This window comes from Octopus bimaculoides, chromosome 23, assembly GCF_046866305.1.
Source record: "Octopus bimaculoides isolate indiv1 chromosome 23, ASM4686630v1, whole genome shotgun sequence".
In the NCBI taxonomy this organism is placed as follows: Eukaryota; Metazoa; Mollusca; class Cephalopoda; order Octopoda; family Octopodidae; genus Octopus; species Octopus bimaculoides.
In genome coordinates, this window is record NC_142950.1 from 35033595 (window position 1) to 35046923 (window position 13329).

General features: G+C 37.1%; 2 protein-coding genes across 7 annotated transcripts in view; one reads left to right on the plus strand and one right to left on the minus strand.

The window, feature by feature from the left end:
• Nucleotides 1-13329, minus strand: part of LOC106873725 (aminopeptidase N) — a 50254-nt gene that overhangs the window by 32388 nt on the left and 4537 nt on the right. For 4 of the 6 annotated variants that reach the window (XM_089340362.1, XM_089340360.1, XM_089340359.1 and 1 more), the window contains exon 2: nucleotides 5459-5810. In XM_089340362.1, the coding sequence (XP_089196488.1) occupies nucleotides 5459-5810 (352 nt within the window). Of the gene's footprint in view, nucleotides 1-5458; nucleotides 5811-6549; nucleotides 6676-9364; nucleotides 9500-13329 lie in introns of those variants that run through there. The other 2 variants (XM_089340363.1, XM_089340364.1) reach the window with 2 other exon arrangements.
• LOC149131352 (protein SPO16 homolog) lies at nucleotides 223-3471 on the plus strand. Its single transcript, XM_089340542.1, has 2 exons — nucleotides 223-682; nucleotides 3119-3471. The coding sequence occupies exons 1-2, from the start codon at nucleotides 233-235 to the stop codon at nucleotides 3383-3385; spliced, it is 717 nt and encodes a 238-aa protein (XP_089196668.1). The 5' UTR covers nucleotides 223-232; the 3' UTR covers nucleotides 3386-3471.

Genomic DNA, 13329 nt, shown 5'->3' on the forward strand with positions numbered 1-13329 from the left:
ATATAAATACTTCGTATTACTTCCATTATGTGTAAATGTTGTTGCCTGACTACGACAAGTACCGGAAATTGTTAATATTTTTATTCATAAAATTTTTGTTCGGTCATAATGAAATATGATTTTTAACTAAATTAGATAATTGTTGCATTCCAAGAAGAAAAAAAGTTACACATTTTCCAGAAAAAAAACTTTCCGTCTGAAGAATGGATAAACACGGTCTTTCGTTAACGACATGAATTATCAAGAAGATCGAAGAGAACAATCGAAACCTGTTATTATTCATCAATCATTGTCGAACAGTGACATTATTGCTCTGTTACGCGACTCTAATTACTTCATTCGCTTCAGCAGTACAGTGATAAAAGACAGCTGCATCTTTCCTTCTTCGTCCGTTGCTTTCTTGATCGTCGACGATGTCTTTAATAGCAGACGACAAACATGTCTACCTCAGTCGACCAGATTAGCTTCTACCAACGAACAGGGGGAACACAATGATTCTGATAGAAGCACAGAACTACTGAACAGAATGGAAAAATTTTCCAGACTTCATCAAAGGTGTTTCGTGATCTTAAGATATTCTGTGTTCGATTCTTTTGCCACTGAATCTCTACAGAATATACAACTGAAATTTCTGGAAAGCCGCTTGCAAGTGATTCCTGTCTTGAATGACAACGGCCAATCGGTCGTTGAAGTAAGTCGGATACTAACATTTCTTATTTCTTTATTGCCCACAAGGGGCTAAACATAGAGGGGACAAACAAGGACAGACAAAGGGATTAAGGGATACTAACATTTATTGCTCAGCATCGATTTCTCTCACGCAAATTATCAAATTAAATAAGTCTAAGTTTATTTTCCAAGCAGTGGAACATCTTTTTGCCTGCATGTGTGTGTGTGTGTGTGTGTGTGTGTGTGTAGATAAAGAATTGTACTTAGTGAAATTGCGTTATTGGTCGCAGATTTTTAATGTTTTAGTCACTGGTTCCTGCATTCATTACGTAAAGATTGTCATCATGGGGGCTCATTTATGTTTCCCATTTGGGCGATCAAAACTGCGCATTTATAAAGTTACGAATTAATTAACGATAAGGCAAAAAAAGGTCAAGCGCGTGCACAACGCCCATAAGTCCAAAGTGAAACATCCGGAGTTTTTAGCTTTTTTTTAAAGTGGGTAGGTGATGGGTGGGCGGCATGGGGGAGCAGGGGCCATGAGCTTTACTCTTTTACTCTCTTACTTGTTTCAGGCATTTGACTGCGGCCATGCTGGAGCACCGCCTTTAGTCGAACAAATCGACCTCAGGACTTATTCTTTGTAAGCCTAGTACTTATTCTATCGGTCTGTTTTGCTGAACCGCGAAGTTATGGGCACGTAAAGATACCAGCATCGGTTGTCAAGCGATGGTGGGGGCGACAAACGCACACACACACATATATATATACACGACGAGCTTCTTTCAGTTTCCGTCTACCAAATCCACTCACAAGGCTTTGGTCGGTCCGAGGCTTATAGTAGAAGACACTTGCCCAAGGTGCCTTGCAGTGGGACTGAACCTGGAACCACGTGGTTGGTAAGCAAGCTATTTACCTGTTAAGAAAAATTAAAATATTGTTTAAGTTCGGGGATGGATTGATAGAATTGAGTAGCAGACAAAATAACCTGTATTTGTTCTGCCTCTTTACTTTCAGTCCAAATCTTGCTCAGATCAACTTTGCCCTGTGTCCCTCCAAGGTCAAAAAAAAAATAATAATAAATAAATAAATAAATAAATAAATAAATAAAGTACTGGTTAAGTATTGAAATCAATTTAATCACCCCCACCCCCACCACTGCCACTCCTTGAAATTTTGACCCTTTAAGAACAATTATTAATTTACTTGGACAAAAGCAGTTGATTAAAGAATTGATAATTAGTCATGTCTCAGTGTTTCAAGTTTAATTCCTGCTGAGATGAACTTTAGCTTTCTATCCAGATTAGATTAAATAAATTACCAATTCAGTACTGCTGTCTCTGTAACAGGCTGCAAAACAAGAAATGCCATCTACATTACAGATGTACTTCAAAAGAATAAAACAATGGACAATGTTGTTGCCATGAAAAAAATATAACCAGGGGCAAACCCAAGGGTGGGGCTGAGTAGCATGTGCCCCACTCAAGAAAAGAAGCGCACCCTTCTAAATAATGTCATTACACTCTTTTCTCCTGGAATTGTATTCCCTTCTGATTTTGTGCCCTCCCTTTGAAAAATTCCTGGGATCGCAGCTGTAAACAGTACAGTCTGTAAAGTGGTTGGCATTTGGATGGGCGTCCAACAGTAAAAACCATTCCAAAACAGACACAAGAACTTGATGCAGTCCTCAAGCTCTTTGGATCATGTTGAACTGTCTGATCTTGTCAGTATGGAAGATAAACATTAAATGATGATAGGAACTAAAATCAATAAAAGACTTCCTCAAAGAAATAATAGTCGGAAAGAGCACATTCTTTGAGAAGAAAAATGAACTGGGAGAAATAATTGAGATGCTTTGAGATGAATTTGCATCGTGTAAAATAAGGGTTTTTGTTTTTATCAGAAGTTAAGGGCATATTATTACTTATGTGGTAGTTGAAGATTGTCTAGCTCACAAAAGTGACACAAGCAGTTGAATTGTGGACTAAATATTGTACACTATTCAATTTCGTCTCTCTGTTCAGTGAAAAATATACTATTTACACATAGAATATCTGCTGTACCCCATCATCATCATACTGGCATGGGTTGGATGGTTTGACAAGAGCTGACAAGTTAGAGAACTGCATTAAGCTCCACTGTCTGGTCTGTTTTGGCATGGGTTTCAATAACTGAATGCCCTTCCCACTGCCAACCACTTTACATTGTGGACTGGGAGCTTTTTATGTGACACCAGTACCAGTGAGGTCTGCTTTAGCATGGATTTTTATGACTGAATGCCCTTCCTTCTGCCAACCACTCTACACAGTGCTCTGGGTGCATTTTACATGGGACCAGTACTAGTGAGATCTACTTTGGTTCTGCTTTATAAATTTCTATTTCTATCTCATTGATAGAATCAGTATTTTCTATGATAGTTTCTTAAATATTGTTTCTTTTCTGTTCACAGGCAATGTTAAACATTGCAAAAGTCATGTGTAAACCTGTTAGTGAAGTTCTCAAAGAAAGGCTTGAAAGCATCCAAGCATCTTTCAAATCCAGTGTGACCTTAATGCACGAAACACTAAAAATGTTGGATCTGAGCCCTGAAGAAATTAACCTTGTTCAAGATGGAATTGGAAGTCTGAAGAAACTCATCCTAGCCACAGAACAAGATCTACTTGACTGTGGTCTCAGCCGAGAAGTAGTTGTTAGGATACAGAGATTTTTCAGTTGAATCTTGAACCAAATGTTTCACAGATGAAAGTAAAGTTAAGCAGCTTAAGTGGTTGGTGGACACTGGTTTATTAAAACAGATCTTATGTTTCTCACTTGTACTACATAACATGTATATGTATATATATATATATGTATATATATATATATATATATAAAAACGTGCACCCCCCCCACCCCCCCCACACACACACAAAGATAAGGTTGATGGTTACTTTGAAGTTTTGGGTATGTGGCTGAAGGCTACTTAGCCAAAAGGGTAAAGTAACTGTCAACCTTTTTCTTGTAAAAATAACTTGCTACTTTACTAAAAAATATAGACCAAATTTTTCAATTTAATATTTGCCTGATTTCATGTTACACACAAAAGCAAAATATTGTGTGTATGCATGTATGTATATATGTGTGTGTGTGTGTGTATATATATATATATATTTATGTACATATATATACACACGCACATATACACATGTATGCACACACACACATTTATATAAGATCCATATATGCCACTGGGGGACCCTCTGAATGATTGCGCAATCTGCTAAAAATATCCAGATCTTTCAAATCGTACCTTCTTGTATTTTATAAAAAAGGACGTTAGATAATGAACTCCAAAATATACTGTTGGAATAAACAGTATGGTCATGGCTGGAATGTCTTTGATCATAAATTGAATTGAGGCTAATCTATATTTAAATGTAAAACCTAACGAGCCATAACTACTCTTGTACAGTCTATCATTTTTACCATTCCACCCAAAGCTCTGTCTTCAGATTAATTTTACTTCTTCACAACTATATAAAGGAGCTTCTACATGGTTGTCTGACGTCCTAGAAATAATAGCTCAATCTCAAATCCCATCCTACTATCTTTAGAAAAATAACAGGAAGGACATATTGGATAAAGTAATCCAAAATAAAATGCCTGATGATAGGTGAGGGGCATGGCTAGAATGTCTTTGATCATTCATCTGCTTGATAAGAACTGACCTGAAACTCAAATGATAAATCAGTTACTGGGATCAGTTTACAGGGATTTATCTATTTATTTATTTATTTATTTCAGAGGTAAGGGTGGTCATGCTGGAATGGCAGAAATGGTAGCTTTCTGAACTAAATATTTTGTTAAATTCCTTTACGTTCTCAGTTTACCTTGAGTTTACCTTCCATCCTCTTGGCACTGATAAAATTAACAGCAGTCTAGTATACCAAGTTCAATTAAATCAGCTGTAAGCCCTTCCTCATCCATATTTCTAGACCCATTCCTTGGTTAAAAGTTATTTATTTAGGAAAGTTATTTATTTAGGAAAGTTCAAGCCCTATGTTTTCACAAACGCTATCCTTGATGAGAAAAATAAAAATCAGAAAGCCTAAATAACAACATTGAACTTGTTTTTTCCCTTTCATTCCATTCCCAAAATAAATAATAAAAACGAAAGAGAGGTACTTATCACCATATCTATTCAACCATACGTACATTCCATTCCCCTAATCAATATGTCTCAGATTAGTTCTGGATCACTCATGAAGTTAAGGTCATCCTGTGGCCCTAATCTAAGCTGGTATCTAGTGTCAATTAGAACTGTGTATACTGAAATGACATGCTAAGATGTTTGTTGAGACACTAAATGAAGTTTTATGTAAGATTATCAGTCAGCAGATGCTTGCAAGACATTATAACGTAATTGAAATATATGTCATAAAGGTTCTGGCAGCAGATTGTTTCAAGAATTTCAAAGGTTTCATATTGCTGTTAGTTGGAAAATAAAATTGCACCACTAAATCATTAGTCTGTTCTTATTTTTTCTTTCTGTTGATTTTATTTTAAAATAGATTTTTTTTTTGTTGTTGTTGCTTCCTAATCTTTAGTAGAAAGGATTATTTCATTTAATTTTCAATGTCTTTCCCGTTTCAGTCATTAGACTGTGGCCTTGCTGGAGCACTGCCTTGGAAAATTTTTAGTCAAATGAATTGAGCCCTGTACTATCGTTGTTGTTGTTGTTAGGAATGGAACGTGCACATTGTATGAGCAATGTAATTTAGAAGAATTTGGAAAACTGTTTAGCACTTACGGTCCTGTTTGGAAAACTCCTTGAGACTGGTGATTGATGTTTGCCTCATAATCCAATGAAATCGTGTAATTAAAACCAGCTCGAAAAGTAGAATTAACAAGTTGAAAAGTAAGCGTTTGGTCTTCCTCGGTGATCATAAATTTCAAAATTTGGTTGGAACTGATTTCTGAAATGACCACAGACTCTTTAACCACAAAAATTCCAATACTGTCAAGCACCACCTTAGAACTGCTGTTGGTACATCGCATAAGTAACTCCATGTTACCATACATAATGCCTGAGTCCATATCAGGATCAAGTTCCAGGGTGTATTTTACTGGGAATAACGCTGCAAGATCTTTGACCTCCTCCTCTGTAAGTAGAATAAAAGAAAAGCTGTTGGGTTAGATGTGAGGGTAAATGAAGAGAGGAGGAAGGAGACAGTGACGATGAAGAAGAGGATGAAGAAAAGAGGAAGATGACGGTTGATGACATTTTCTGAAGGCCGCCATCTTAAAAACCTTTCTTGGTGTCATTTAAAACACTGCACAGATATGGTTGAGGCTCCTGATATCTCTCTGACCTTTGGGACCGATTTAAGAATCTTCAGTTTCAAAGCAGAATTCATTCCCAAACTCGATCTAGCATTATGGAGAGTCTGTGACTTTTCTTGGCTTTGATATGTAGTCATCTTCACTAGGAATGCCACAACGGATATTTCTGAACTCACAGAAGACGATGCCACACTAGAAATAGAAGCTTTTAAAAGAAAAATCAACAATACACACAGGCACACACATTCATTAGTTCTTTTACTTGTTTCAGCCACAGTACGTACTGCAGCCATACTGGAATGCTACCTTGAATGCAGGGGTTCTCAACCATTTTTTTTTTTTATCTATGGACCCCTTTTGGTTATTATTCTATTCTGGCGGACCCCCCTTTGTCATTTGATGTTTAAAAACTAGTTTTATAGAAATTCCTTTCAAAATTCCTCTTCTGCTTGAACCATGTAAAACGTGAAAGAAAGAAACCGGGCTGTCTCTTGCAATAAATACCAATAAATGTATTTAAACCAAAAACTATATAAACGCTCGACAAAATTTAATTACTTGTCTCCTTCTAAAATCAGGCATAACTTGGCGATCGGTCGACTTACAACACCGTTCTTCATCTTGAGTTTACTTGGTAGAGTGTGTTTGTTAACTTGACGACAAAATCAAGGTGAGCTCTGATTGGCTGTATGCAAATGAGTTCATTACTGAGGTCCAGCACTCTCGTGGGAAAAAACATTTCGTGTCCCGCCGCGACCATGCACACATGCGATGGCTGCAGCTCGATTTCGAGAAATTACAACGCTTGGTTATTCTCTTTGAAGCAGCAGGCATATGGCTTTTTAGTTCCATTAGGGACCCACACTCTTTTGCACATACATGGCGACAATGGGCGCCACTTATAACAGGTGTCCAGAAAACTACCACTCGTGCTGACGTTTCTTCATCCCATCATGGAAGTTTTTCGTTGAGGGTTTTGATGTTTCTCGCTGCACCCAACCATAGCATGCAGCACATAGTAGAGATATGGGGGTCATTCTTGGTGCTACTGGTAACCTGTAACCCAGTACAACCTGTTGCAAGGTCGGGCCATTGGCAACGCTACAGAGTCTACTGGGTAAGGAAGGTGATTTTCATTGGACATACATATGCATACATACAATCACAATCACGCACATATACATACACACAATCATACAAACGTACATAAATACAATCACACATATACATACATACACACAATGTACAAATCTAACCATACATACTCATACACTCTGTGTCATGCTGAATCTGCCCGAGAACTATATTAAGGGTACACGTGTCTGTGGAGCGCTCAGCCACTTGCACGTTAATTTCACGAGAAGGCTGTTCCGTTGATCGGATCAACTGGAACCCTCGTCGTCGTAACCGACGGAATGCCACGATACATATGTACAAAATTCACACATATACATATGTGCAAACACATATACACACACACACACACACGTGATAGTTTAAACTTTTCAACACCTCATACTCCTTTTTCATGTATTCAGTGGCGGTGGGGATTGGGTGGGGTAGCTTCTGAGTGATAAAAATCCAGATGAGGCCCTTCTTGATAGAGAGGAAAGGTGCGTGCGTTTAAGTGTAGATAACAGCTTGACCTAACTGTAAAGGTGGCTTTATCTTGCTAGGCATTGACCTTTAAACATATATCTTACATGTGTTGTGATTAAGGAGAAAAAATGGGAGATGTTTCTGTCCGTTTTACATTTGTGGGCGAGGCGTATACATTAATTGCACACGGTGTGGGTGTGTGGTAAGTAGCTTTCTCTACAACCACATGGTTCCCGGTTCAGTCCTATTGTGTGGCACCTTGGGCAAGTGTCTTCTACTATAGCCTCCGGCCGGCTAAAGCCTTGTGAGTGGATTTGGTAGACGGAAAAGCCCATCGTGTATGTGTGTGTGTGTGTGTGTGTGTGTGTGTGTGTGTGTGTATATATATATATATATATATATATATATATATATATATATATAGTGGTGCCTTGCATTACGCGAGTTTAATTCGTTCCATGGCGGAGCTCGTAACTCAAAGTACTCGTATGTCAAATCAAATTTCCCCATTGAAATGAATGGAAATGCAATGAATCCGTTCCGCCTCCCCACTAAAAAACACCGTAATTTCTTTTTTCCTTGCGTATTTTTAAGTAATAAAAATGTACTTTTAGATAATGAATTTTTAAGGTGGCAACAGTGTCTTTTAGCGTCTATTTTTCTAGCACGTGGAGAAGGCTTATAGCCAATGTCTTGTTATAATTATGTATATAATTATTAAATATATGTGTATACACATTATACGCATACATGCATAGTTAAGAATGCAGATGTAGTTACATGCACGCGTAATCATATACATGCATATTGGCTGTCCGTTCGAACGGACTGTACTGCGATTTTTTAACCCCAAGAGGACTAGTTAACGATGTAGAGCTGCATCCGATAAATTGCGAGCAGGAGAGCGAACCCCTATCACCTTCTACCGACGAGACCAGAAGACCAGTCCTGGTTTCGATTCTGCCACTCCTCAGTACTGGACACCTATATACGTATGCACACTGACTTGATTGTGCCGTTTCTTTTTCCATCGTGACCCAAATTGCTTGATTAAATCGTCTTCCCATCATCGTGGGTGCTTTCCAAGTGCTGATGTATATAAAACGGAATATGTAACGAGAAGATGCATTGCAAACCTATGAAACAGGAATTTGATGTTAAAATTATCAACTTCCGTCACTCTATGATCTAAGAAGAAGCCAAGAAAGTGGATTATTTAATGAGCAACATGAGGATGTGGATGATACACTTATAAACTTTGACATGTCGCTAAGTGAACTGTAGAAAGAAACAGCGCAAAAACTATTTTTAATGTAAGTCAGAGGACATCAACCAGCAGGATTTTACAGAAGCGTTTTTGGTGAGTGGTAGATGGGATTAAATTCCGGTTAATAATAATTTTATTCAATAATTTTCAAAATGATGCTGGAGGTTTTGTTAGCGTCAATTAAATCGGCAGATTTTTTTATGTGTTTCAGTTATCTGACTGCAGCTATGCTGGAGCACCGCTTTGAAGGATTTAAGTCGAACAATTCGACCCCAGGGCTTTTTTATTTTAAACCTATTACTTATTCTATCAGCCTCTTTTTTGTTGAACCGCTAAGTTACGGTGACGAAAACACACCAACACCAGTTATCAAGTAGTGATGGTAGGACAAACACAGACAGACACACACACACACACATTTCCAAGAGAAATGCGAGTTATCATTTATCGATAATAATCAGTAAATATATGCAACGATTAATATCAAAAATAATTTTTATAACTTACAACTTCAGTGAGATACATGAGGTTAACGGGAAGAACAGAGATTTTGGATATTAGATGGAATAGTAGATAATGACACTCGCATTTCACTATTGAGCATTTTCAAGTTTCCACATTTCGATGTCTTGAAGTTTAGCGTTGCTGAAAAAGATGCTTCGCAAATGTGTGCAGTAGAAAACAGCAAAAGAATTTGTAAAGCTTTTTTTTTTTTCTTTTTTAGCTAGGTTTGGATGCTTCTTTGAAATATGAATCCAAAAGATCTGTAAGTTCGCCTGTTCATAAATCAATAACAGACACCGATCATTCATTATTCCAGCTAGTTCTTTTTCGGTAAGTGAAAAATCAATCGTTGCAATTGCAAGAAATGGATTTCTGATCTAATCGTGGTTTTGGATTTCAATATTTAGGAAATAATAATCAAGTTTTTCTCCAATCAATGTTAAACAGTCAACAATTAACGAGCTGATTTCACATTTTAGCTTGCACTCACAAGTTTTGGAAAACATTTCAAAATTTCCTTCTTTTACTTTGCGTTTCCAAATTGTTATCTTGTCTCTAAAAGCACAAATTTTATCAGCCGATGTTAAGATTTTTTTGCTTTTCCCTGTATACCTGTGTTAATTTTATTCAAATATGTCCGAAAGGTATGCCAATTTGATGCACCAAAGTTCGTCTTAAATCAGATCGTGAAATTCATTCTGTTGATTTTCTTCAAAAAGTTTAAGCATCATTTCTCTCAATTCATATACACGACAAAGCACTCTTGAAATTTGTTCCCACTTCTTCATAAATATGAGCAAATAAGCTTGATTTAAGAGGTCTACTTGACCACTTGAACCACTTCGTTTATAATTCTTCGTAAATCATCTTCAACAGTTTGTGCAATTTACGCTTCTCAATGAGTAATTATATTTGTATTCTCTTTTTTTGCTAAATTTATAAAACCTTTTACTGAACCTGCCATTGAGGGTACGCCAACTGTGAATATTCCTACACAGTTTAAACATAACAAATTAGTTTTCTTCGTGAAGAAATTTAAAGCTTGAAAATTGTCTTCAATTCTAGTTCTCAATAAAAGTTCTAGACAACACAAGAATTGCTCAATAATTCTGTCATTACAAAGGAAACGTATAAAACCCATCAATTGTGCTCGACCCACTAACATCTGTCGATTCGTCTAACTGCAATGTACGCATCATGTTATTTATTATCTTGAAAAATATCCTTCATTTGCATCTTAATGTCATCAGAAATATCTTGAATTCGTCTTCCAATTGTGTTATCTGCCAGATGAATTTTATTAACTTCTGTCTCAAATTCGGGTCCAAACATTGTTCGAATAGTCACAGCAAAATTCCTTTCAGCAATACTATGTCGTTCCTTGTTTTTGGCAATTATTTGAATAACCAAGTAATTTGTCTCTTTGAGCTTTGTCTGATGTCTTCATTCTCTTTGTGAACATTGAAGCCTGCTTTTTTTTTAGAGATTTTGAAAGTTCAATGAAGTATTCCACTGGTTTTGTTGACGAATTTCCCTGCCTACTGCTGAAATGGCACTTTGGTACCATACTTTCGTTTGCAAGTGAGTGGTTTCCTTTGTAGCTGTTGAATTTTTGTTCATTGGAAATCTCATTTTCTGCAGCTTTTCTTAATAAAAAATTTATCCATTTTATGGGTAATTTAGTGGAGGCAAATGGCCTAGCGTTTAGAGCAGCGGAGTTGCGGTCGTAGGATCGCGAGTTCAAATCTTAGACCGGGCGATGTGTGTGTTTATGAGCGAAACACCTAAGCTCTACGCTGCTCCGGCAGAAGGTAATGGTGAACGTCTGCTGACTCTTTCGCCACAACTTTCTCTCACTCTTTCCTCCTGCATCCAGCAGCTCACCTGCGACGGACCCGCATCCCGTCCAGGCGGGAAACCTATACGCCAATGAAACCGGGAAACCAGCCCTTATGAGCCATGCATGGCTCGAGAAGGAACAAACAACAACATGGATAATTTAATTACAATTTATGAATGAAACTAACTTATTATAAAGTTATAACTAAACGTGTAATTAATATCACCATCACTATACACGATGAGATTAAAAATGGCACGTTGCATTTAATTAGAACATCCGGTTCCTAAATGAACCAGGGGCAAGTGTGGCATGAGTTTAATGTGATTTCATAATTATTAGTTCGCCCTCAGTAACGCGTAATACCATTATAGGTAAGCAATAACTGTTGGCAATTTGGAAGTAGTTGCAATGTGTTTCGCTCACTAAAACAGGTACAGATTTGAACATTTTTAATCGATTTAAAATTTACTTCAGACAATAACGTTTGCAATATGCTAATTATTTTACACCGAATGAAATATAATGAAAACGTGCGTTATGCGAAAGAAATTACTTGTGCCTCTTTTGTTTTTTAATCTCGCCTCCAAACATTAAGTGAAAAACGATAGCCGGTAGGTACATGTGTTGACATGTTCGCTATGCTAACAAACAGATTCTGAAAAGCTGAAACAAATTGGTATTGGGTATTTTATATATTGGTTTTCCGTACGTTCGCGACACGCTAATTATGAGGTAGTGAGTTCGATTCCCGGACCAGGCTGTGTATTGTCTTTTTGAGCAAGACACTATTTCGTGTTGCTCCAGTTCAGTAAAGGCACATGTTTCAGTGGTTGAGCGTCGGGCTCACAATCATGAGGTAGTAAGTTCGATTCCCGGACTGGGCTGTGTGTTATGTTCTTGAGCAAAACACTTTATTTCACGTTGCTCCAATTCACTCAGCTGTAGAATTTTTTTTTTTTTTGATAACATTTTGAAATGAGTTCATTCTTCGAATTTAATAAATGGGGAGATCAATTTGAAGATTTTTGTTTTTGTTTTTGGATCATGATTATCCCCCATTGAGGAGGTACCTGAGGACTTTAGCTTCACAAACTTCCCAGGAATAATGAGCGGAGGAGATGGATGTATGGATGGATCTCCTGCATCCTGTTTCATCACCATTTTCTGCAATAGTTGTCTTCATTTTACCAACATGATGAAACAAAACGGGGAGAGATGGTTTAAATCAGGAACTCTCAACTGGGCTCTATACGGCCCCTGAGGGTCCATATAAGATTTGGGGGGGGGGGGGGGGGTCCACACCGCAAAATAGTCAATTGGGTATTCACAAGAGTATTTGAAGGGCCTCTGAAAATTTTTTACTATAGATGTATATATTGTTATGTATTGCAAGAAACAGCGAGGTTTCTTCAATGTTTAACATCGTTCAACCTACACAAGTTAATGTGTGGAAAACAAAATAGGAATTTTGAAAGAAGCTTCTAAAGAACTAGTTTTTAAACATTGAATGGTCATGGGGGAGGGGTCCACCAGAATAAAATAGTAATCATAGATTTTAAAAATGGTTAAGTATTTTAAGGATCCATGAAAAAGTTTTGTATTAAATGTCTGTATTGTAAAAAAAAAAGAACCCAAAAAACAGCGAGGTTTTTTTCTCTGGCATTTCCCTACACAAGTTAATGTGAGAAAAAAAAAAAAATAGGAATTTTGAAAGAAATTTCTATAAACTAGTTTAAAACATTAAATGGCTGTGGGGGTCCACCCGAATAAAACAGTAATCATAGATTTTTAAAAAATGGTTGAGAACCCCCTACTTTAAATAAATAAAAAAGCAAAGATAGGGAGGTTTTGTTTTCCAAGAAAAACGTTGGCTGAGATAAACCGTTTACTTTACTTATCTGTAATCTATAATGTTGATAACAATGTTGGGAAACAGCAATTACAACAACAACCACCACTACTACTACTACTACTACTACTACTACTACTACTATCACTACCAGCGTTTACTACTACTACTCCTACAAATAAAACCACTACTACGACTTCTACCACCACCACCACCACCACTACTATTACTACAATGTATCGGTTTATTTTGTCGAACGGCTAAATCACAGGGATG

Bases quoted from the DNA above. Each gene is read 5' to 3' on its own strand.
- LOC149131352 (XM_089340542.1), top strand. From the start codon at position 233: ATGAATTATCAAGAAGATCGAAGAGAACAATCGAAACCTGTTATTATT. The intron at 683-3,118 runs GTCGTTGAAGTA...TTCTGTTCACAG, and splicing joins TGAATGACAACGGCCAATCG to GCAATGTTAAACATTGCAAA.